The sequence below is a fragment of the Daldinia decipiens genome, assembly GCF_022478715.1.
Source record: "Daldinia decipiens strain CBS 113046 unplaced genomic scaffold F4813scaffold_3, whole genome shotgun sequence".
Taxonomy (NCBI): Eukaryota; Fungi; Ascomycota; class Sordariomycetes; order Xylariales; family Hypoxylaceae; genus Daldinia; species Daldinia decipiens.
Genome location: NW_026054546.1, coordinates 301,378 through 326,163, shown reverse-complemented (window position 1 = coordinate 326,163; position 24,786 = coordinate 301,378). Strand labels below are relative to the sequence as shown.

Genomic DNA, 24,786 nt, shown 5'->3' with positions numbered 1-24,786 from the left:
TGCCTGTCAGCTCCGGTCAAGTCTTGTGTGTTTATTTCGCGCGCCTTTTGCTTCTGAAATACTCGACGTATTTCTTTCTACCTGCGCACTCAAGGTTGTAAGACCAGTTGCGCAATTTCTTCAAACAAAATAGCCATGGATCAGTCTTCGTCAAATCACCCTCAGTCGTCGAGGGGAGGCGGTGGAGGGGCCGGTGTATATGATATAGCTCACGGAGGTCACTATGGTAAGTACCTCTTGATTGCACTCGTTTGTTGCGAGTTGCCTTCGTTCGTACGACGTCGCTAATCATCTCTCCTTCTAGGTGCCAGTGCAGCAGTAAGTCCCACCATTCTTCCCCTCTCCCGTCTCATCTCCCATCTTGACTCTCGCTTCTCGTCTCTTGTTACCGGGTTCTTCCCTTCTTCCTACATTTCTACCAACTATCGATCCCTTCTTTCCCATATTACCGCTTTACTAACGCAGTCAATCTAGCTCGCAAATTCTGGTTTCGCACCCGCCGAGCTCTACACCGGGCCTTGGGCCAATGTTCACCAGGGTCTACACGGCCAATACAAGGATATTCTAACAACCTACTGGCAAAATACCATCAACCACCTCGAGTCAGACCAACATGACTACAAGCTCCATCAACTACCCCTGGCTCGAATTAAGAAGGTCATGAAGGCCGATCCCGAGGTCAAGATGATATCTGCCGAAGCTCCCATCCTATTCGCGAAGGGGTGCGATATATTCATCACCGAACTAACGATGCGGGCGTGGATTCATGCCGAAGAGAATAAGAGACGAACATTGCAGCGATCCGATATTGCGTCTGCTCTCGCTAAGAGCGACATGTTCGACTTCTTAATCGACATCGTTCCGCGCGAAGAGGCAAGTCACGCTAAGCGCGCTAACCCCGCCCAGGCGCAACAGTCTCAAGGTGGCGTGCCGCCCGCAGCAGCCGGTAACCAAATGCCGGGCTCGCACGGGATGCCCGGAGCCGCCAACCACATGGCACCGGGCGACTACGGCATGGGCAGCCACGCCATGGGCTCCGACCAAGAATACCGCGGCCCGCCCATGTACAATCAAGTCCAAACCGGCCCCGGCGGTCCCTATAGCCAACAACCACCCCAAGCCATGTACGGGGATATGGAGGGGATGTACGGCTACCCAGGCATGCCCCAGCAGCCATAGGAGGATAGCAGGGCGCTCCTAGAGATGTATAATCAGGTGACGATTAACCAAGTTTACAATGAACCCTAGGATGGTGAGTTCCGAAACGAGGGATCTCAAGAAACATATCCAAATTACTACTACTTAGGAGAAGGAGAAGGGAATAGGACCGGGCAACAGTATCATAAAATTTACAGAAACGACTTCCGTGAATACTACCACTACTACTAGGCGACAGACACATGTTCTTATTTTGACAGTACGGCGCAGGGGTTTATAGGTCATCGGGTTTTCTAGCCGCCATTGTTGCGGTTTTTAGTGCGATGAAATACAATTCATTTTTTACATGCCTACCTAGGTATCTTGTCTAATACACGCGCCCGTGATGTGAAATGTGTTGATGTTGATATACACGTCTGTTTGTGCCTCTATTTCGTACCGAAACGCGATGACAGGTTCGACGAGAAATTGGCGAATCGCTGAGCCGTCTGCCCCGGACTCAATATCTGCTGGGTAAGCCTGTCTGCATGTTAGTCGTACTGTTTCCAGGCCGTGTGTATTTTAACATTGAATAGCGTATGACTCACTTTTCCAATAAAGCCGGGCCGTTCATGGCGTCGACACGTCCGTACTTCTTGTTCCGGGTCAAGAGGTCGAAGTACTCGTCCGTGTTGTCGGACTGGAGGAGCTGGATCGTCTGCTCGAGCTCGTCCAAGTTAGACCGCAGCATGAAGCCGTTTTCGAGGCCGTCGACAAAGGTAGTTAGATGCTGGACGTCCATCGATAGCGCCGCGACGCCGTTCGGGTTGATTTTCTTTACGTCTGGAGAGAGGGGGAGGGCCTGTGGTGTCTTGTCAATACTACGACCTAAGCGAATTGGATTAAGTGGTAGGTTACTAACAAGAATCTTGTTTGCCGCGTGACTGAGCGCGTCAAAGTAGATAAGCTCCTTGATTTCCCTAGGCAAGCCTAACAGCGTCGAGTTCATGATATTAGACAGGTATCTAGTCAGAGTCTGCATGTAATTGCTTGGCTCTGTAGGCTTGTTATACGCGATCCAGTCGTACTCGGCGGTTTCGACCAGGTCGTCGATCTTGGAGTTCACGAGCTCGAAGATGCGTTTTTCAGCCGTCTTCTTGTTTTCCCTAAACTGCTCGGTGGCTGCCAAGGTCAAGGGACCGCCGGCGGACCCCGAAGACCGGGCTCTGATCAGAAGCTGCTCCAGTTCCTGGCAGGCGATCTCGAAATGCTCTAGATTGATCAAGATCTGCACTATCTGACCTAGATATTGCGAGCTAAGCCTCTCTACTAGAGACTTGCATACCTTCTCCGTAAGAAGCTCGTCGAGAGACTTGCGCAGTGTATCATCAATCTTGTTCGGATGTTGGAAATGGTCATCTGAGAAGAAATAGAACTGGTTGAGAAAATTCCTAATGTCAATACAACACAGCGGATACATTTGAGAAAATGGTAGAACACATGGAAACCTGTGATAGTTAGATCGTTGTCGAATAAGATACATGCTAGAGACTTACGTGAGCTCCTCGAGGGGTTTCTCTGGGGTAAACCAGCTGACATTAGCCACTTTCTCGTATTCTTCTCTTGTGTTGATAGCCATTGGCATGTAATCATCAGTCGATACAATCTTCTAAGATAGTCAGCAAGTCAAGTTTTTTTCCCCCTCGCAATGGACGACCACGAACCTCTTGAAAGTCCTCGCTGAACCTTTTCTTCAGCAATTCCGCATATCTATCGAAGAGATCGACCAAGAATTCGTCAAGTCTTGAAACTGAGTATCCCCATCCCTATAAAAAAACAAAGGTCAAAACGGCATCCAGGTATGGACACTACTCTACTAACCTCCATTGTGAGGATGAAGAGATCAATTCGCCCCTTAGTATTCAGGAGCACTTGGGCATCGATGATATCACTAAGTGCCTTGGATGTTAGGGATATTGCTGTAGAGCACATCGAATCCCACAATTCCTCGACCTAAAAATGTCAGCGCTATTAGCTAATAAGCATTCGATTCAATCTCACATCGATAGCTGTGCGTAACTGTGGGACTTGTCGCATTGTCGCTTTTTCGATAATAGCAAATCCAGCAATACCCTCCAGCAAACTACTCAGCGACGATTCATCATCAGTGGTTAAGCTCACGGAACCCGGTAGGAGCAACTCTTTTTGTCGTCTTCTAGTAGCAGCGTATTCCGATCGGAATTTATCACTCTGTCCTAATGCCTCGTGGATATGTAGAGCTTCAAAAAGGGGGGTAAAATCAACCTTCAGCTCCTCATTATCAAGTACGTCAAACTCTTCGCTCTCATCGAAGACCAGCTCGATGGCAGAGTTTAGCTTAAAATTAGTCAAAAACTCATCTTTCTCCGCCCTTTCCCGCTGTCGCGTGCGGCGCATCTCAGTATGATAGAACGCCACCTCCCCAAGGAACTGCGACGTCTCTCTAATTCGGAATAGCCAAGTATTGAGATCTGTCATGACCGCCTCGGAGATAGTTTTTTGGGATGCGGGTATGGATTTCTGTATCAGGTTGGCAAGTTGGTGCTGGGTAGCATAGCTATTCTGTATTATCGGAATAAGAAACTCGTTCTGGAGGTCCTCGAGAGACTTAAGCGCGGCGTAGTACCCCTTTTTGCGGATCAGGTCGTGGGCGTTGTTGACAGCATGCAAGATCTTTAGAGACTCTTTCAGGGCGTCAGATACATCAGAAATATTTTCTCGGACAGCTCGCGTGTTGACTAATGCCTGTTTCTGCTCGGCTAACTTCTCCGTGCTAGCTTGGATGGACTGATTCAACTCGAGGATGTCGGCCGTCAAGGCAACAGTCCGCTCGCGGACATTTTGGAGATGATTGACAGAATCTAGGAATTCCTCATGCTTTGTCAGTCCTATCCTCTCGATCTCGGACTCCCGGTCTTCGGCATATTGCGATAAGTTCTGCGTGAGGGTAATCGCTCGGTTCGTTGCTGTCGCATCTTTCAGGACAGGTATTAATTGATCGAGGAATTCGGCGTCAGAGGTAGATAGGATAATCTGATGGACGGCAGAACCGTAATCGTCGTAATTCTGTACCCTTCGCGGCATTGTTGCAATAGAGGATTGCCCGGTCGTATCACAATGCGACTAAGAGAGCCGTACAGGTCGGAGGTTGTTCAGCAGGAGAGAGGGTTTGTCAGACAAGGACAAGCCGTCATTGTCAGTTGTAGTTTCGATGCTCAAGGCGATTGGATGGGTTCTCGGATATAAGGTGATTATGTATATGTAGGTATGTAGGTAGGTTGCCTTTAATTAGGTGTCTCGATATTCACAGTAAGGTTATGCGGAACTGCTGCTAGAGGTGTAGGTACCTAGGTAGCTGCATGTGATAAGCCTCATCCATTCAGCCCCACCGCCACTACCCCATGCTCCCGTCTACCTAAATGCGCTTTGATCCACTTCCACAAAATTACATGAAACCTTGAACTCACTTCCCGGAATCAATGTGGCTTGCGGTTGTGGCGCATAACTTCATACTTCCATATTACCTAGTTAGGTATCATTATACCTCAACTTCACCTAAAATCTATATCATACATTTTACTTACTTGGACCTTTTTTTGTGGGTGATCACTGCTATTTCTATGGCTTGTAGTAAATCAACTGTCCAATAACCTTCTCGAATGTAACATATACTGAGATCAAGGAATATTACATAGTACATTTGATATTCACAGGTAAATATGGGTATTGTTCAATGAAAACCAGTCCACATACAGTTCTTCAACCATGAGATGAGATGGTGCTGCTATCTTAACGTAACGCATACTGATAATTGCTACGGTCGAGATACTAATAATAAGACCAAGTTAATTTTACAGCATTAGTTGATCACTCTGTATTCATTTCGAGATGAAGATGATTTATATTCTTGGAAAGTAGAATCTATGAACCATTTGCTACCTGATTACCGGTTGTCAGATGTGAGATTTCCTATCATCGCAGTGGTCATCTCAACTGTTACTATACATGCTAGAACAAGGGTGTGCACTAGCAAGCATCTCCTAGGCGTTCCACGTTGAGGATGTAGGTAGGGAGAAAAGTTTTGACAAGACATGATTAGGGGGGTCAGTATGGTGGTTTGGGTTTACCTAGGAGCACAGTTTGATGTCATATACGTCCAGTACTTTGTGCAAACACCAACGGCGTCATTGTTACTCGAACCGTGTAAGTAGATAGAGAGAGAAAAATACTTCAGACTACCTTAGGTAGGTAATTCGCTTAAGCACACAGTTATTGGTCATTTCCTAGGACATGCTCATCTGAGCAGAGAGGTTAGGTAATTTCCGCCAGTGCAGACAACAGTTGATCATTCTTCTGGTAATGTGGCAGTCGCGTCTGATCACGACAAAGTACATATTTACATATAAACTAGCTCAGTTTACCAGCGCAGTAGCAGTAGGCCACGGTGCAAACAAGCGCATGCAGTCATTTTACGCCTAGCGGTCCAATAATACCTGCACGGCGGTATAACAGACAGTGTAAGTACCCAAGTAGGTAGGTGCAATACATACACCCTTTTAGCCAACTATTCCCTTTCTGAAACCAGCTCCTTCTACGTAGGTAAACGACGTACTGTAAATCAGTACCAGAAGCAGCGTACATGCACTTGACGCACTTTCCTAATCATCATTTAAACCAAAAATCATTCGTGCCGCACCGTTTCTACTTATTAATCGCACAACTTCTTACAATTCTCTAACCCTCTCCACCCTCTCTCGACGACCAACCTACTTACATATAACCCTCTCGATCCACACATACCCTTCCACCTTGGACCATTGTCACATCTTGGGGTCAATCTGGATTTCATCAATTACACGCCGGTATTCCCGAACTTCTTGTCCTTGGGGAAAGTCGTTGGCCTTGGAACGGTATTGCGTCAAGAACCTTCTTGAGACATTCAGACCCCACGAACCACCCTCTTCAGATCTTTTGTCTTGGCGCAGATAGGAACTTTACACATCACTCAGGCCTCAATCAAGTTTACCGGTAAGTCTGAGTAATGGTTTTGTTGCATAGACACCTATTAACTGATATCCTCACTCGGTAGTTTTGCATCCAATTGACGCGTCTAACCTATAGTTCATTACCCGTCTGCCAGACGACAACTCCGTTTCGCATAGTATACCAGAAATATTCCATTCACCCTACGCGTGTATGGTTCGGAACGCAGGTGGTAAATTGACCTTTCAACCGCATCTATATTAGACCATCTTAACTGCTCCTGGGCGGGACTAATTTCAGACTTCCCCCTTCAAAGTAAGTTCTATAATCTATTTATTATCTCAAGTCTCTCGGACTTCCCGACATGATATGTTTCTCTTATGTTGATTAACTTCATTTTAATTACCTTATATGAGAAGCTTTCACCTTAGGAGTTGCCTGTACAAGTGGCATTATTGTATCATTTGACATGTCTACTTATTTCCAGATATATAAACTCGGTCGTCCTTACCAGTTTACCAGTTTACCGTTTCCCCTCCCAATAAATCACAAGTCCTCAACCCACGTGGCCGTATGCCGCAATTGTTCCTCCCTCCTTATTACTCAAATTACACGCTCAATATCTCATCCTCCACATGTTGTCCAGTGTGCAATTCAATAAATTAAGAATATACCGGGCCCCACTAATAGTTTTCACAGCTGCCATCCCTCTCCTGACTTGGTAATTGTAAGCAAGTACGAGTTGGCGTGCCCATAGGTCGTTGAAGCTATAGTCAGGTAACGCCGTCCTCGACCAGGGAACCCGTCGCCCGCACAAAATCCAGGCCACCTCAATTCGACAACAAAGTGTTTGATAAGGACCTGGCGATAGAGGCAATAGTAGTCTCTGTGGTAGGTTTACCTATTCCTGTCGATTCATTCTTCCCCCCTTTTCATAGTCGAATTCCCCAACCCCGAGCCCTTACTCTCAAACATGATCGACCCCCAAATAAACCCCCCCAACACAATTGATCACCTAAAAGATCTGGTTTTCCGTACGACAACTTTCTTCTGATGTATCCCACTCTGTCAATGTTGGCCTTTGAAAGCTCCAGTTCTTACCAACGATGTTAAGCACCCACCAAAACTCTTCTATTAGTTATAACCATTAAGTAGTGGTTTTGCTGTCCAAATTTCTATTGCTACTTTCAAGTATGGAAATCCAATCTTCTATACAGCGAGACACCTATTCCCCAAAATATCCCCCCCGTCCCTCATCCATGAGTTGCCATATCCCATCCATACCAGCCCAAAGCCAATGCACAATTGAGGTTGGCGTGTTAAATCACTTGCACTTACTTAGCCTTCGTTTCAACCACATGACTTACACTCACTAATACTAACTATAGAATCCTACGAAGGTCTCGAAACGGAATTTAGTTGTCTATTACTAAGGATACCGTGCGATTGTTCTGACAAGATGAATGTGCACCAGGCCCGTGAAGGCCACTTCAATCCGGCCTCGCCCCATTCCTCGAGCGGAGCTGCCGATTCTTTCAAGGGTACTCCCGACACTCGGCTGACTACCTTTTCTCCCGAAGACGGCTCAGCTAGATCTTCACGAGCACCAGGATCCCTCAATTCTAATATCCGCGAAGCTGGTCCTATAAAGTACGGAATGAATGCACCGCAATCTCTTGACCGACCAAGCGTCTTGTACCGTGGCAGTCTTCATCTAGACAAGGACCCTTTCATCGGTCCCACGGATACTAGCTTCAAAGCAAGGCAGAAGCTATCGCCTACTGCCTCTGTCTTCTCTCCTCTACCATCAACATTGCGCGCTCGGGGTTCAGCATCTGAGCCTAAGAGAGTAGATGCGCTCTCGGAGAATCTAAGTCAGCATTATGCCCAAACTTCCAGGTTATCTTCACCGGCGGCTAATGCTTCGCATCCTAACTTTGTCCACGACAAACTGAGCACAGAGGCTGGCATCTCTCGATGCCTGGTCATCTCTACCAATACTGGTAGTAGACTAACCGGGACTGAGGTGGAACTATATTTATCTGTAAGAGTTTGTCGTTAGGTGAGATACGTATACAGGGGCTAACTATTTATAGGAACTACAACAAATGGGCATTCCGTTTCAGGGAAGCATGCAGGTTTATGAATGTGGCGACCAGGTGTTTGTCCGATTTACCAACATCCGTAGCGCCTGTACCGTGTTCTCCAACCTGTCCATGCGAACTTACAATTGGTCAGTTCGTTCGGTCAGCCCTCGAGAATTCTCTTCGGTCGTAGAACCCGGCGCAGGCTCCGTCACTGCGCACGAGGGTCAGCTCTATCTCAGTGTATTTCCACACTCAGCAAGCACCATTACCACTCAGCAACTTGAGAGTTTTCTGAAGGAGCTCCTAGAGACCGAAGGGGACTTGTTCGCCTTCAAGATTCGAGAAGGAGTACAGGGAAGCCTATTGAGTGCTATTGTCGAATACTGCGATAATGATATGTCCCTCCGCGCCGTTTCGAAGTTCAATAGCGTTGTCGTCGAGGTAAGAAACTCATCCCGGGCATAAGTAACCGGTATACTGACATTTTCATATTAGGGTCTTCAGATTTGCGTCACGCTATATCGACCCGACTTGATGCCAGTCACGGCGCAGAGTGGAATCAACAATTCTACCCGAGCTATAGTCTCGCCAACTGAGCTAGCTACTAGCTTCCGGCGAATGTCTATCGGAAGAACACAATCAGTCATGCCGTCTGTGACCAATTCTATGTTCAGCACGCCAGCCAGACCCAATGTCTCTCAGGGTGGCTTCCAGTTACCATCACCCTATGGAGTAGTCCCTCTCCTATATACAGGCCTGCCAATTAGCCCTCCGTATATGATGGACCAAGGTTCATCTAGAACTCCGAGTAGCATGTTGTCAGCCAGCAACTATTCTCTGGCGAGTCCCACGCTGTCGCATCAAAGCTCATTCTTGTCTACTGAACTCATAACTCCACGGCAATTCCAACACTTTAGCCGTCCCGACAGTCGCCGACAGAATGCAATGAGAGTTGCACGATCTCCCTACTACAATCCCGCCAACCATCATAACCATGTTGACGTCAGCCGCATTCGAGACGGCATTGACGTGCGGACGACGGTAAGTTACTTGGGCCTAAAGTTTATGGTAATAGGAGCTGACCTAGTAGATCATGCTGCGCAACATACCTAACAAAGTTGATCAAGCTCTCTTAAAGAAGATTGTGGATGATTCTAGCTGGGGAAAATATGACTTCATGTATCTGCGCATCGATTTCGCGAATGACTGCAAGTAAGGAAATTCTTTGATACGCGGAAGAGACATTTGCTGATCGAATCTCTAGTGTTGGTTACGCGTTCATCAACTTTGTCGATGTGAGTTTTACCTGTCTCTCACACAGTTAAATTGCTATTACTGACCAGTTTCTTAGCCATTAGATATTATTGATGTAAGGCCATTGCCAAATAACCGTTGACTTCGCTGACATCTTCCCAGTTCGTGCATGCTAGAGCCAATCAGCGCTGGAACTGCTTCAAAAGTGACAAGGTTGCAGAGGTCTCTTATGCCAGTGAGTCAACCGTCATCCATTAATTTTTCGATATATATACTAAGGAAAAGCACAGCCATCCAAGGCAAAGATTGCCTGGTCCAGAAGTTCCGTAACAGTTCGGTAATGCTTGAGGCACCTCACTATCGCCCCAAGGTAAGTAGGTATCTTTAACAAACAACCAAGCGGTAGTTGACTCTTTCCTAGCTTTTCTATACCCTAAACGGACCACGCCCTGACTTGGCTGGAGAGGAGGAGCCATTCCCTGAGCCTGACAACCAATCGAAGATGAAGAGAAGCTGTGAAAATGCTGAACACGTGGGTATGTTAAATCTACGCTATATGTTCTAGAGAGGATGGTTATTAATTGCCTTTGGTTAGGACTCTTTACCCCTAATGCAGGCCAGCATTTCCGCGACGAGCAACGACGCCGCCGTTCTCAATTCGATCGTGGAAACCCGCGACTCGAGGAGTATGACTATGATGCAGCTATTTGCCGTCAGAGTTATTACCCCCCTCAGTAAGCTCTTAGGGGCTTTTGTAGCTGCCTCTCGAAAGACCTTCCATTTGATTTTTTTTGTCCTTTTTTCCCATCTGCCGGATTCGTCCCGATACAAATCGTCTACCGGATCCACAACACTTCTAGTGACACTAGAATTTCAGAGCACCTGCCTTATTTACCGAAATCTGCTTGCTAGTAAGTATAATATGTGTTATCATTTATGATTATGTTGGTTGACACGGAGTGGCTGAGCTAACTTTAATATAGGTTTGACGATGCCTTCACTGTTTTCGTGTCATCTTTTAGGGGGGTCTATTGATACTGGAAGGGAAACCACCAGTACCCCAAACTCGTTATTCATAACAATCTAACAAAAAAAGTAAAAGGAATCCATCGCGATCACGTGGCATTAAAGTGGCCATGCAAAAACCATAACGACTTGAATTATGGATTATTGTTGAATCTTGCCGGCGAAGAGAATTCACAATATTTCCGCTCCAGTAACAGAGCCACAATTATTGTTCACCCTCGAATATCCGATCGGTTTCCGCGGCGCCTCTGGCATTTGCGGGAAATCCATGAAAGTGTGGTTGGTTTGGGTTTCGAGATGTTGTCTACCAGACTTCTCGGACTTGAAACAAATTCAACTACCTACCCCAGGGACAACTACCTGGACTGCGCGCTAGCGTTTTCTTTTTTCCTTGACACGAATTTTGGGAGATTCTGAGTTTCTAGACAAACTATTGCTATCGAGTTATACTACTCGGGAAGATTTTCAGCCTCTACATTGTTTCGGGCATCTCTTGATGCACCCCGGGGTCATCGTGTATAATGGAAGATCGGAGCTCCATTATACTCGACAGAAGCCAACTCGAACGACTAGGAGAATTGGTGCCACCATAGTTAGGCTTATGGTTGGCGCTTGGTTCAGATTGGCCTGGTTTATTAGACTGGGGCATCAACTTTGGCAGGACAGAGAGGGGTGGAGCGTGCTTATTCTGTTGCAGAAAATTAGAAAAAAATCGCGTAGCTTTACATGGCATGGGGAGTGGCGACTGCTTTTATCTTTAATGCTCATACTTAGCATTAGATCTTGGGCGCGATAGGCAATAATAAAATGCATTTCTCGCAAACACTTGGCTCAATAAGATACATAGGTACTTGAATCTGCTTGATTAATCATGGTCTCATTATTTGTAGCTTCCAGGCTTTAAAGCTAAATAAACCAACTAACTCTGTATACACTAATCGGGATCCTCTGGTAAAGTAGGCAGAGGCTTTTGCGCTGATGTAGTATGCGTTAGAGGCGGCCTACTCGATAGAGGTAGATACTCTACACCATCGGTCTCCGATGATGGCGTCAACTGTCTCTCTGACTTCCTAACTAGCGCTTCAGGGTAACTCAACGCACTGCTATTTCCACTGTCGACCACTGTAGAGTAATACTCTCCCTCCCTACACGGAGTCATGGCCGGCTTCGAGTCGTAACCCGCTTCTACGCCTGGCAGCGTGGGGGCCCGGTAGAAGCCAGTTAAAGCGGGCTCGGACGTGACTCTATTCGGCGAGGGCATTCGATGGCCTACAGACTCGGGAGTCTCGTTGATGCTAATAACGCCAGCTCTAGAGGAACTCATCCTCCGCGCCCGATGATGTAGGGAAGAATCTGGCGTCTGGCTTGGACTGCGATGTAGATGAGATTGCTGCGGGGTGCTAGGGATGGGGACGGGACTAGCGTCCTCGGGGGAGAGCATCGCTGCTCCGTCACGGCGGTGATACTGGGCTCTAGGCGTAGACGGGAAGATAGGAGACGCGAGCCTCGAGGGGCCGCCACCGCCAAAGAACTGGGCGGGATAATACGAAGATTCAGCGGCGGCTTGAGCGAGGCCACCGCGGGAGAAAATAACGAGGATAAGGCACCCTAGAAGCAGGACGCTCTGGACAATAGCCATGCGCTTTTGAAAAATGACCTCGTCGGCGAGGGCGCCGAGGCGGGAAGATAGAGCAACGATCTCGCGCTCGGACTGCTCTCGCTGGGTCTCAAGTGCGATGACGGTGGACTGCCAAATCTGGTCGTACTGAACACGGACCTCACGCAGCTCGCCGAGGACTGTCTTATTCAGGGTATCTAGGAATAGGTCTACCTTGGCTACTTGACGCCTTTCAAGGCGCGCTAGCGCTTCTCGTAAGAACCGCGACTGCGACTCGATATATTGTAGAGATAAAGTCGTGTTAGACTCGAGAGCTTGGATGCGCTTATTAAGCGCTTTGAAGAAGGAGTCTTGGACTGTGTGCGCGGGGGCAGCGGACGAGGTTGTGGTTGTGGTCTTGTTGCGTGGCGTTGTTGGGGAACCGGAGGGCTGACCCTTAGATGCAGCCGACCGCGAAGACGGTGGCTTTACAACAGAGGTCGAGGCGGATGTCTTGCTCTTAGGGGGCGACTGTGCGCTAGCGGTCTTTGCAAGGTTTGGAGTCGCGACTGTGGTGGGTGTTGTGGCAGTTGTTGTTGGTGTTACAGTAGCTGGCCTTGAATCTGGTGATGACGTTGAGACAGGAGAGGATTCAGTTGAATTTGCAGTAGCTGTACTCGCTGTTGTCTCATTTGAACTGCTTGGATAAGCAGATCTCACCGAGTCTGCTGTTACTTGACTTGCGGACTGTGATGTTGGAGTCGTTGACGAGGATCCGCTTGAGCTAATCGACATTGTTTGTTCGACAGTCCTTACAGGTTGCGGCTTAGCTGCTGTTTTGTTCTTGTGGTTTTCCTTGCTGCGTTGGAACGTATAGTCCTCTGCGCCAGCTGCTTCGCAAGTAGCGTTAAAAGGGTAGTAATAGTGGAAATAGCTCTTATCCCAATAGGGGATTAAGTCACTCTGCTCTGTGGGTATTATCCGATCCTCAGGCTGGGGGGGTTCAGCGACCTCAACTTCTTCGGCTTGGGTTTCGGTTTCTTCAACCTTCTCCTCAGGGGCTTCGGATATTGTCTTGTCCTCTTCGGGCTCAAGATCAGCAGGGTCGGCCTCTTTCCACGAGTCCAGCATGCGTGTACCGTGGACTCGCAACAGGGACATAGGGCAATAATACTCATTGCCATAATGGCTTAGAATCTCGATTCGCAAGTACTTGGCCCAGATTTGAGGGTTCTCGACTAGGAATGGCTGAATATCTCTGGAATTACGAGCTTCGAAGGTACCTAATATCTTCCACTTCTCTAGCTTGACGGGATAACGATCGCTTACACTAACTCGAAAGTGGCGTATCATGCTAGAGAAGAATTCGAAGTTGGCTATCACAACAGTATCGACTAGGATGTCGTCGCTCAGTTCGATAATGACAAACTTGTTCTGCATGGCACACTCAAGGAGCATGTACGTGTCCTTATTTTCGACTAGGATGGCCCTGGGATTCTTAGCACCAGGGCTCGCCTTCTTTACCGTTGCGCCGGCATCGAACGAGGCGTAAGAAAGCCTCTCCTTACACGTCTTGCCAGCATCCTTACTACGATAGCCCTGAGCCAGCCCCTCGTCGTAGTTAACCTTCTCAACCTGCTTTTCCTTGTCCTTCTCCTTCTGCGAGGGCTTCGTCGACGATGCTATCTCGGAGATCCTATCAGAGTATGCGTCAAAGTCGAGTGACACCTCGCCTTCGTCCCCGAGACTATCGAAGTCCTCTCCGGGGTCCGCATCGCCGTAGGTTTCTCTACTCTTGCGCTGTCTCAGCTCCAGCGCGTCCTGCCCAGATTTCTCGAGCATCATAGCCTTCCATTCTTCAAATGACATAAAAGCACCTGTGCTAAGGTCATTGCCATCGGCGTCTAGCTCCTCGTCATGGTCGGTGCTATCAGCGCTGGGCACCGAGTCGGCGGGTATAGAAGTAGAGGTGACGGTGGCGCTAATGGATGCGGGAGTAGAGAATGACGATGGAGCGGATGTAAGACATTGCTGAGGTAGAGTATGAGTGATGTAGTTCACGGTCCTCGACTCGCACGTAGGTTCGGCCGAGATGGGGCTCGAGGGGGATTTTGCGACATCGTGGGTAGTCGAAGTACTCGAATTGACCTGAGCAAATATATGGCCTGCGATTAGAAGCAGACGTAAAGAGATATTATTTACACGTCGCCTTTCGGATGCGAGCCACATTGCAAGTGCGGTAAGGACTCGCGTCGAGCAAAAAGATAGTCCATGTGGTAAAAGTTAAAAGTGCAGAGGAAAAGTGAAGAAAGTAAATTGCAACAAGTACAGATGTAGATTATGATGTCGATCCTAAAAGACATAATTCTATGTACATCTACATTTCTGGAAACTACATACAGGTGGCAGCAGTTGCTGATTCCGTTTTATTATTACTGAGAGAGGCTTAGCTAGATTTGTGTAGCTGGATTTTAGGCCTTTCTGGGGAAGTACCTAGGTTAGGTATGTATAATCATGGTACCAATTAGGTGACTTCCTTGGTCCGCAAATAACCCAGGTAACGACTCCCCACCTACGTATTTCCATAGCTCTTGCTTGTTGCGAGAAAAGAGTTTAAGTGAAGAAAGAGAGAGAAACCAATAAGTGTTAATAGGGATAGAGCCTAAAGCTTTCTTCTAATTTATTTACTCGGTGGAAAGAATTATAGGAGAGTTACACAGCAGATGGATACATCATCTATCTCTATTCCACAAGTTATAAGTTGCAACTTACACAATTATCACGCATTCTCATTTGTCCTCAATTACATATGTCAAGATTGTTCAAGATGATAGATAGCCTATCAACCAAGTTCGAACAAGCTCTGATCTTAACAGCACCCAAGAAACCCGGCACGTCCTGTTTACTCCTCGGTCTACCCGTAGAGCTCGTTTCCTACATATTATCCCTCCTCGACCCTAAACATGTCGCACTCTTCTCTTTGACTTGCAAGGCCTCCTCCCTCCTTGTCCGGGGTACCGACTACGGCAAGATTTGTCTTGCTTCTATCCATAGTGCTCTACACACTGACTTAGATCAAGCCTCTCTTGAGAGAACCGAGTTCCTTCATCACTTGGTGAAGGACCTCCCGCATCTATTTGTCTGCAAGCGCTGCTCAAAGCTTCATCACAATCTCGTCAATCTTGTTGAAGAGGGTTCGCATGCTCTGGAGAACTCTACCTCAATTCGTCGTCAAAAAGGTCTTATGACTTTTGGTACCCTATGGCCACAGTATGCCTTCACCTGCAGACAGGGCCGTGAGGCCATAAATAAGTATATTAACGGCATGGAATCTAACCTTGCGACTTCCCATCTCTCTATATCTACCGACTGGAAGCTTAGGAGATTAGGAACGTCTTGCAACAATCCGGATTTCATCCATGGGTACGTCAAGTTGGACACCGAAGCAGCAGTCGTGAATGACAACTTATACTTCCATAAAATTCAACGGATACTACTTCTTCCAGACAGAGTTAAGCCTTTTCTCAAGGCGAATGCTTCGTCTCCCATGGAGCAAGTTTTCCAATCTTGCTGGCATGGTACTGAATTTCGGTCCACATTTCGTCCCTTCCTGGATCTGTTGGATTGGAATGGTCTCCATAAAATGAGTGTGCATGATACCATCTCCAAGTTTGCCACTATGGCACATGAAAGGCTGTTTCTAATGAAGCCAGCCGGGCTGGACGGTTACGACCTGGACGGGTTTTCGCTGCGAAACTACCCGCTTGCAGGTTGTAAATACTGTACGACTGAAAATACCACCACCATTCATAATCACGGCCGCGGCGGAGTTGAGATAGTAAGCGATACCTACCAGGATCTCGGTGATTGCATCGACGACGTTATCCGGGATTATGACAGCTCCGTCAATAATGAATGGGGATACTGTTGGTCGGGCCTAAGCTACGAGTATCGGATTCTCTTGTCCAGGCGGCAGGAACACCCCCCGGTCAACCCTAGAATATTCCTTACACGTCCTGGTACCAGTGCTATACATCATCCGTCTGCACCAAGTATCCGGGATATCTGGGAGTTACATGATCACGACAAAGAAGCTAAATCGAGATTATTATGATGATACCCGAGGTGTATTTGAGCGTTGGCGTTTGGAAAATTATAAGGGAAAAGGATATACCACTTATGTCGTTGGGTACCTACACTAGGTAGCTAGTTAGTCTTAAGGGGTTATAGCTGATTCTACCTAAGCTAAACGAATTTAAAAATAATTCAACACGACGAAGCTGTCCGTTGAGAGAACACCCAAGCCTTGAGCTGAATAATACGCCAGTTAGTCTCTCTAAAACCTGGAGAATTGGCTCTCTGTAGTTAACTATTAGTAGGACTACTGTTAATAATATCGTAGCATATCTTAGGTAGTCATCACATTTATTAATAATAATAAAACAGCAAACTAAAAACTCTTTATCAAGATACATCTAACAGCACACTAACGTACGTATGTAGAATTTAGTTTTTAAGAGCGGTTATTCGATGATAGTAGGGTAGCCAGCCGAGGGCGGCCCGGGGTATTGCTTAAGGTAGCTTCGCCAAAAAAAAAATACTTTGTTTGGTGTTTGTGGTACACATGCCGTTCGTTTCCTCTTTGCCCGTCGCCAAGTAATAGAAGAAGAACCACACCTCCTTGTACGCCTTATTTCTGTGCCGCTCGAGGGCCAGACCTTCCCGGCCCCGGCCCCGGCCAAATCTTTACTTGCAAAAACCACACAATGTTGACGAAACCGTCCAGAAAAAGAAAATAAAACAGAATTATTTGTTGTAGCTGTTAACGACTCGCTTGACTATATCTTAAGCAAGTCGTTTCTGTCCCATAAATACTCATTGTTCACCATCGCTCTGGCCACCCCCTATGCCCGCGTTGCCCTGGTTGGCGCCGTTAGTCACCAACTTTATCCTTGTGGTATTTGCAGAAGACTGAGGCGTTCCTGCGCTCGTGCTAGGAGCTACCGAACTATCTTTTGCAGATGGGTCTTCGAGCTCGGCTAATTCCGGATGCTCGTTAAACTCTTCCTGTGCTCGGTCATTGAAGAATTTCTATGCTGAGTTAGTATAACGGCTTAGGATCAAGTCAGGTTCATCTAAACATACCTCCATGACAATTGCGTCTGAGTAAAGAAGACTTCCGTCTTCATTGTACGTTTTGCAATTGCTGCACATCAGGACGATATCCTTACGCATATCATTGATGCTATTATACTCCTCCCTTTTAATCTTGGCCTGAATTTGATTCATACAAATCGGGTTGTGGATCAGGACATAATAGTCACCATAGTCGCGTTTGGATGGTAGCTTGACAAACGGCCCTATGATCAGTCGCTTGGTTGGCTCATCATCGTCGTCGTCATCATCGACCTGGTCTTCAGGAGCTATGTCGGCTTCGAGATTCATCAATCCATCATAAAGACTGCGTAAACTCCTCTGAAGAACTTGCCGTAACTCGGGGCCAAGACGCGAATCGCTACCATTACCCATCGACGCTCTTGGGCGCCCCTGAGGCCCGCGTCGCTTTTTAGCAGGCGGTTCGCCGTCATCATCTTCAGCCTTCCGTTTCTCGTTCTTACTGCCAGGCTTGCGACCACGCTTCTTGGGTGGCGTTTCGACTTCTTCAGTGCTCGCACGGCTCGCATTCGGAGAGTTGGCGCTTGATACATTGTTAAGTACCGCTATCCTCTTCAGTTTGTTCGTTTCTCGTTTGTCCTTCTTGGCTTGCTTTCGCGCCGCTGCTGCCTCTGGGCTGTCATCGTCATCGTCGACAGCCATTAACCACTGCTCCTCAGTAAGGCCATCGTCATATTTGACTCGGGTCCGCTCTCGCGCACCACGACCCAAGACCTCTTCTGGCTCTTCACCAACAGGATTACCATCCGTCATATAGATGTCTGGAAGCTCGTCTTCGGCCATGAGCCGCGGAATGCGCTTCGAACCTGGACCGTTGCCGTATAGAGGATCCGCTGCACGTTCTTCATCAATTTGTTGGAAAACAGTAACTTCATTCTCACTTCGCGCAAGGATCATGTTCAACTCTTCGTCGTCCATCTCGTCTTGTTCACCAGAGTCGGCTAAATCTGCAGATTCCAACAGCGTCCGAAGCATGGCATCACGATCAGTCTCCGATGATTTGTTATCAAATCGACCGGCTTGGATAACTTTTTCATCCATATCAAGCTTGAATTTGGCTCGTTCCAAGATCTTTTCTTCGACCGAATTCGAGGTAATTAGACGGAGAATACGAACTTCATTCTTTTGACCAATACGATGAGCACGATCCTGAGCTTGTAGATCCTGGTGAGGATTCCAATCCGAATCATAGATAATGACGGTGTCGGCAGTTTGCAAGTTCAAACCTAAACCGCCAGCGCGAGTGGACAGTAAAAACATGAAATACGGCGAGTCCGGGGCATTGAAGGCCTTCAGAAGATCCGATCGCTCGTCGGATTTAGTGTTACCGTCCAAACGCAGGTACTGGATTCCACGGTATCTCAAGAAATCTTCCATGATATCCATAATCGCAGTCATCTGGAAGAACATCAAGACACGATGTCCCGTGGCTTTATACTTGGGCAGGATTCGATCTAGTAATTCGAATTTACCTGCTGTTCGCCAAAGAAGGTCATTACTAGTGTTCGTAGGGTTCATCTGGTTCTCTACTTCATCAAACACAAAGGGGTGATTGCAGAGTTTTCGGAGCTGCATGATCATATTGCTAAGACCTTGAGTTTTGGTCTTGCCACCCTTTCCGTCGCTGATCGTAATCTTCTGATGCGTGACCATCTGCTTATATAGACGAGATTGGAGGGAAGAGAATTTGCACTTGATGACTTTCTCGGTCTTGTCCGGCAAGTCTTTCTCGACATCCTTTTTGAGACGACGGAGTAGGAAAGGTCGCAGCACTTTATGAAGACGGCGAATGACAAGGATCTGTTCTTCTTCATTCAGCTCCATCTTGTCTTGCCCGCCGGTATTTGCGAACGGGGTGTTGAACCATTCATCGAACGTTTTGACCGACTTGAAAATGTTCGGGAGGACAAAGTTGAGCATTGCCCACAATTCACCCAGATTATTTTGAAGAGGGGTACCGGTAAGAATGAGACGGAACCGAGTGTTGTAGTACTGAGAAATCGTAGCACTCAACTTTGAATTGGTGTTCTTCATACGATGTCCTTCGTCAATAATCATGTGAAACCACTTAATCTTACTCAAGATCGGGCGATCTTTAATGATGTATTCGTAGGTTGTTAACAAAACCTGAAATTTCCCTTGGCGAATCTTCTCTTGATGCTGCTTTCGTGTGTTTGGAGGTCCCTTGTAGACGATACGGCTGACAGACGGGGCCCACTTCTCAAACTCCATGTTCCAGTTTGTTAATGTACTCAGAGGTACGATGACAAGATACGGGCCTCGCTGAAGCTTGCGCTCAATGAGGTAAGTGATCAAGCTGATCGTCTGGATCGTCTTGCCGAGACCCATTTCGTCGGCAAGAATACCGTTGAGGTTGTTGTTGTAAAGCGACAACATCCATTGCAATCCTTTAATCTGGTATTCCTTGAGGGTACCACCGACCAAGATATTGGCTTGCTCTGTGACCTCTTCTTTAACACGATGGGCCACGGCGTAGTAGTCAATCTTGCGGTTGGCCTCTTCATCTTCCTCGTCAATCTCGCTCTCTTCATCCTGCATGAATTCGTCACCATAACGTTCTGCAGCTTGTCGCTGCTGTGCCTTAACAGAAGATGCTAGCTGATGCAAGAAGCCATCAGTCTGTCTAAGAAGGTGCGTGATACGAGTATCCTTCGCCTGATCGAGGAGCTTAAGGTAGGCTTCTTCATCGTTAGCCTTAAGCGCCTGAAGACGTTGTTTAGCAGTACGCTCGATACGCTTCTGCTCTTCCTTCTCGATATTGAAATGGTGCACGTGCATAGCTCTTCCTATTCTCGACATCTTACTCCTGGCGGACTGGGCTGAGTTAGCAATCTCGGCCTTATGGTGTTGCACTGATTGGAGGAAGTCAATATGCTTCTTCTTCTCGCGACTTTCACGGGCATCTCGCTGCTGCTTCTCAAGCTTCTCAGTGATACGAGCCTCGCGCACGCTTTGCTTCTTGGTCCGTCGGTATTGACTACGATTAGTAGTCATTGCCAGATTATCATAATGCATCATCTGGCGACCGATTTTTTCGCGTAAAGCGCGTTGCTTGGCATATAGTTCGAGGGACTTCAACTCTATAATAGCCTTTCTTTTCAATGTATCATCAGGATCGAGGGTTTCCTTAATAGTATCCCAATGGGCAATATTTCCGGGTAGAGACTTTAACTCAGCATATCTCGCCTTCATGCGATTGAAGATTATAATTTCTCGTTCATGCCTCAATTGCTCAAAGTCAACCCCAGTAGGGAATATACTAGGGATGATAAGTCGCTGCTTTCGTTGTCCATGGTCGTAATAGCTAATGTCCTTGCGGACAAGGCCACCCTCGTACGGGGATTTGATTGTCTTGAAAGTCCGGCCCTTCGGTAATGAAGCTTCGGACTCAACCTCACCATCAGGAGGAGTAGAACCAGCCTTTGCCGGTTCGGGTACTGGGGTTGCGGCAGCTGGGGCCGAAGCAGGAGGCTGAGTCGATTGTTCAGCAACTGCTTGCCTTCGTTGACGCTGCGCGTTTAACGCCTGTTGCATCTGGTATGGTACCCCGGTATTCTTGCTTAGCAACTTGAAAGCCTGGATCTGCTGCCTAAGGAGCCCTAGCTGTTGCGGAGAGAATTGGGCCATTGGAGACGTCGTCGAAGGCGAAGACGTGGTTGGCTGGGCGGTGGGTCCTGCGCTGGAAGGTAATGCAGAAGTGCTCAAAGCAGTTGACGAGGGCGGCTGCGTGGTATGCGGGACGGGTTGTTGTTGTTGCTGTGGTCGCGGACCGGGCTGAGATCCATTGGCGTTGCCATTAGGAGAATTGTGTGCCATCTGCGCGGTCTGCATCTGTATATAACTCTGCTGTTTGCGTATTCGCTGCTGTTGGAAGTTCATCAAAAATTGACTCGTCTTCACAAACTCGGGGTCGTTCTGCGGAACGCCTTGTTCCTTCATCTGCTGATATTTCTATATCATTGTTAGTATATGGAAGGTAGAAGATGGAAGGCAGGATCAGCCTCAACACGACACAAACGTAAGGCACATTGACGGGGTCACGAACCGCATACATATCCTGGATCTGTTTTTGGTTTATCTGCGCCGGCATAGCCGATGAACCAGGGTGGTGAACGGTAGGAGGGGCCTGAACAGATGCCATATTGAACTAACTCGAGGGTAACTCGATATGGATCCTAACAAGTTTTATTATTCTCCCAACCACTTTATGAGGCGTTCATATCTAAAGCACAATTGCAACGACGGTAGGGTATTACGCGAGGCCCGGAGGTTGACTAAATCCAACCGTATTAAAAGAGCGACTATATTGAAGGTTGGTTGGTGATGAAAAGTGGTGGTGGACGTCGATGTTGATTAACCAGCACGTCGTAGGCCTTAGCCCGAAATCAATGTGTGGTGTTGCGCCGAACAGGAATTGCTCGGAAGCAAAAGTTGGGTTGGGAATGACGGAGGACGTTAGGGCGCGCGAAGATTCCGGTCGCGGCGCGCGGTGTCGTTTACCGGAATGCCAAAAGAAAACGCGGTGGGGATCAACAGTAAAGTAGGGAATTCTGCCTTTTTCGCCTTCGCGGTCGCGCGGGGGGGGAACGTGAGTCGAAAAGGACAACGGCCAACGGGGTGCAAAGGCAGGTGGTTGGCTGGGAGCGCGTAAAAAGACAGTAGAGGGGGGCTGTTTTCGGCGAGAAAATCGCGTAAAATAAAAATTGGAGGTCACTCCGGATACTTGTCGATGAATTTAGACGGGGATGGGTGATGCGGCTCGCTTTTTTTGATGCGCGATTGATGGCGTGGAAAGAGATGGTTTGATGAAAGGCGCACAACCGCACAAACAAGTCCATCTCCCTTTTGCCTGTCACCTGAGGGAAAAACGCACTAGCGACCCCAGCCCAGAAACTAACCAATCGGTCTAATGATAGCCCGCCTAACCCCTGTGATTTCTTACCAACAAGGTGGTCAGTGCACAACGCTCAACCCATTTTCATTGGTTGAAAATATATGTTGGTTAGGTACTTAGGTACTCAGTACATATGTACATTATTATGTATCTAGATCAGTGTATTCTGTACTGTTAATACATTCGATAGCTAGATGCTCAATACCTAAACAAAGCATGACAAGGCCAAGAGTTACTCTATTTGTCGGGCTTGTCCATTCCAATCAGGTAGTTTGTATTCTTGGTATCATGCCGTGAACCCCTAGGTTTTGCAGACAATAACCCTCCTAAAAGTCAGACATAGCGTGTCCTATATCTAATAATACGGTTACTAAGAGCCTCTTTTATATCCAGTCACTAATTAGATAGTCTGGCCTGTCGATCTATGGGCCTACCTTTCATAGGTTTCCTGTATGGAACGCTAGGGAATCCTACCCAGTCCTGCGGATAAGCTTCATGAAATTTATAAAGGCGACCTAGGTGGTTTTCGGATAAACAGCCCTGAAGGGAAGCTGTCTTCTAGAAGCCGAACCTTTAAAGAGCCTTGGCACATCACTCTGTTAAGTGGGTATTCTATCATCTTTTGACTTTCTTCTTCTCTGGGCCTTCTTCTTCTTCGTCGCTCACGTCGGCGTATTGTGTAACCGGCTGTGTGCTCTTCCAGGCCTTCGTAAATACGGGATCCTTTTTCGCCAGGTCTGCGTACTTCAGAAGCGCTTCTCTGGGGTCCTCGTGCAACATGCGACTTAATGGAATATTCTCGGAAATATGCTTTTCGTCAGGTTGACTGCGCATGAATGGCGTTTGCTGAGGGACGTGTGGTCTCCTGGGATCCTTTGACTTTCCAGATGCCGTTATACCCGTTTTCTTAGTGCCTGGCAGAGTACCAGGGGCAACAATTGCATCCCCGGAGAGTCCAAGGGATTGATCGGTAGTAAACTCTGGATTGTCATCTATATGCCGTCTCTTCGGCGCGCGTGACATGACGTCTACCGCGCCTCGTGTTGACATTGTAGGGTTGTATAAGATATGCGTTTCTGCATTTGCAGAGCCAGTGACGATTTGATTAATCTTTGGGTGCCAGTCTACAGTGATCACAGGCGACCCGGGCGTGACTAGCGTAGTATATTCGGAGCGTAGGTTCCCTGGGTTTAGTATGTGAAGATGGCCCGTGGCCGATCCAGTGATAATACTGGTAGAGTTCGGTGCATATTTAATATTGGTAGTCGGGTAGTGATCCGATGTAGATGTATGCTCAACGGTGACAAGGGGCTCTTTAAACTTCCGCGTATCCCACAATTTGATCAGGTTGTCGCCGCCTCTTGTGACTACCATACGCCCGTCGGAACTGATATCTATCCCTCCGGTCCAGGTATTCGGTTTATGAGCTTCTCTGATCTCCCCAGCGGGTCGTGTGAACGGACCGTTTCCACTCCACATCACAAGTGTACCATCTAGAGCTGCAGAAATAAGGACGTTATTGCCTCCCTGGGCAGGACTGCCCCAGGCGACAGCAGTCATTCGTGTCCTACCTGCAGCACCTGCAGCTTTCGACTTGAAGACTATTACCTCCTTTTGGCTGCGCTTGTTGTTGATATCCCATATACGCAATGTGCTATCCGTCCCAGCCGTGACACAGAGATTTTTGTCTGTAGGATGCCACGTACCTGTTGTGACCTCAGAAACGTGGCCCTTGGTATTGTTCATATCTCGAAGATACATATCGCCTTTAACAAACTCGGTGACGATGTCTCCATCTCGAGACAGGATTTTGGCTTGGGGGTGTGCTGATATGCAGAGGAAGAGACTTCCAGCAAGAGGGTTAAATTCGATATGATGTATCGGGTGTGACTCTGTGTTTGCAGACGATGCTTTAGTTTCGTAAGGATCGACGCTCCTGAAAGCACGGATCGTAGACGGGGTTAAGGAGGAAAGATCGTGGAGCTTGACAGTGCAATCAATAGATCCTGATATTAGCCGGCCGCCTGCCGGATCTAGCGAAAGCGAGGTGACGGCACGATCATGGGTCTTAATGACCATCTCATGAGAAGTCGGATACTCATCCTCATCATCTGAATCGTCATCTGAGTCGTTCTCGCTGTCGCTTGTGCTGTTGGAGTCCGATTCCTGAGACTTAGGTTTATGTACCGTTGGTTCGTCGACGGTTCTCTTGCTTCGGTCGATTTGCGCGGCAATGTCAGCCTCCCGATGTTTTTTCCCAAACGAAGTGGGCAAGAACGCGCGCATGGGATCATCGTCGGCTATGGTTGGCCCTTCGATTTGAATGTCCTCGTCGTCGCTCATTATGGCCTAAAATTTAGGTTGAAATGGTGAAATTGAAGATTGTAGAGTAGAAATGAGTTGGAGGAACACGAGGCTGACAGGTAGATGTATGAAGCTACTATGTACCTAGATATGGTATTGAAGCTTAAAGCATTGAGCTTGAGCTAATGAAGGTGGAGACTCTTTATGCGCCTAACTTGGCTGCATGATGACGAAGACCTTGTGCTTGTAACTTGCAGTATAATTCTAGG

General features: G+C 47.6%; 7 protein-coding genes across 7 annotated transcripts; 3 read left to right on the top strand and 4 right to left on the bottom strand.

Annotated features, from left to right (window-relative positions):
- The first annotated feature begins 205 nt into the window (after positions 1–205).
- Positions 206–1,462, top strand: F4813DRAFT_345118 (histone-fold-containing protein). The gene has a single exon (XM_049241735.1). It carries the CDS (start codon positions 661–663, stop codon positions 1,177–1,179), a length of 519 nt encoding a protein of 172 aa, XP_049103600.1. The 5' UTR covers positions 206–660; the 3' UTR covers positions 1,180–1,462.
- On the bottom strand, positions 1,463–4,497 carry F4813DRAFT_345116 (exocyst complex subunit Sec15-like protein). The gene is made up of 7 exons (XM_049241734.1): positions 3,199–4,497; positions 3,019–3,150; positions 2,862–2,963; positions 2,694–2,803; positions 2,060–2,645; positions 1,746–1,999; positions 1,463–1,677 (listed from the first exon to the last, which is right to left on the bottom strand). The coding sequence occupies exons 1-7, from the start codon at positions 4,258–4,260 to the stop codon at positions 1,587–1,589; spliced, it is 2,337 nt and encodes a 778-aa protein (XP_049103599.1). The 5' UTR covers positions 4,261–4,497; the 3' UTR covers positions 1,463–1,586.
- A 3,121-nt stretch (positions 4,498–7,618) lies between these two features.
- F4813DRAFT_398226 (RNA recognition motif 2-domain-containing protein) lies at positions 7,619–10,238 on the top strand (the record flags this gene model as incomplete). Its single annotated transcript, XM_049248023.1, has 10 exons — positions 7,619–8,203; positions 8,256–8,687; positions 8,742–9,287; positions 9,337–9,458; positions 9,511–9,541; positions 9,598–9,615; positions 9,663–9,735; positions 9,791–9,870; positions 9,922–10,036; positions 10,096–10,238. 10 exons carry the CDS (start codon positions 7,619–7,621, stop codon positions 10,236–10,238), a joined length of 2,145 nt encoding a protein of 714 aa, XP_049103598.1.
- Positions 10,239–11,323: 1,085 nt separating this feature from the next.
- On the bottom strand, positions 11,324–14,484 carry F4813DRAFT_345111 (UNC-like C-terminal-domain-containing protein). Its single transcript, XM_049241733.1, has one exon. The coding sequence runs from the start codon at positions 14,350–14,352 to the stop codon at positions 11,461–11,463; it is 2,892 nt and encodes a 963-aa protein (XP_049103597.1). The 5' UTR covers positions 14,353–14,484; the 3' UTR covers positions 11,324–11,460.
- Positions 14,485–14,741: 257 nt separating this feature from the next.
- F4813DRAFT_345110 (uncharacterized protein) lies at positions 14,742–16,447 on the top strand. The gene has a single exon (XM_049241732.1). It carries the CDS (start codon positions 14,933–14,935, stop codon positions 16,235–16,237), a length of 1,305 nt encoding a protein of 434 aa, XP_049103596.1. The 5' UTR covers positions 14,742–14,932; the 3' UTR covers positions 16,238–16,447.
- Positions 16,448–16,533: 86 nt separating this feature from the next.
- F4813DRAFT_166939 (chromatin remodeling complex SWI/SNF, component SWI2 and related ATPase) lies at positions 16,534–21,654 on the bottom strand. The gene is made up of 3 exons (XM_049239144.1): positions 21,365–21,654; positions 17,269–21,270; positions 16,534–17,214 (listed from the first exon to the last, which is right to left on the bottom strand). The coding sequence occupies exons 1-3, from the start codon at positions 21,458–21,460 to the stop codon at positions 16,999–17,001; spliced, it is 4,314 nt and encodes a 1,437-aa protein (XP_049103595.1). The 5' UTR covers positions 21,461–21,654; the 3' UTR covers positions 16,534–16,998.
- A 645-nt stretch (positions 21,655–22,299) lies between these two features.
- F4813DRAFT_345106 (WD40 repeat-like protein) lies at positions 22,300–24,749 on the bottom strand. Its single transcript, XM_049241731.1, has one exon. It carries the CDS (start codon positions 24,554–24,556, stop codon positions 22,829–22,831), a length of 1,728 nt encoding a protein of 575 aa, XP_049103594.1. The 5' UTR covers positions 24,557–24,749; the 3' UTR covers positions 22,300–22,828.
- Positions 24,750–24,786: the final 37 nt, after the last annotated feature.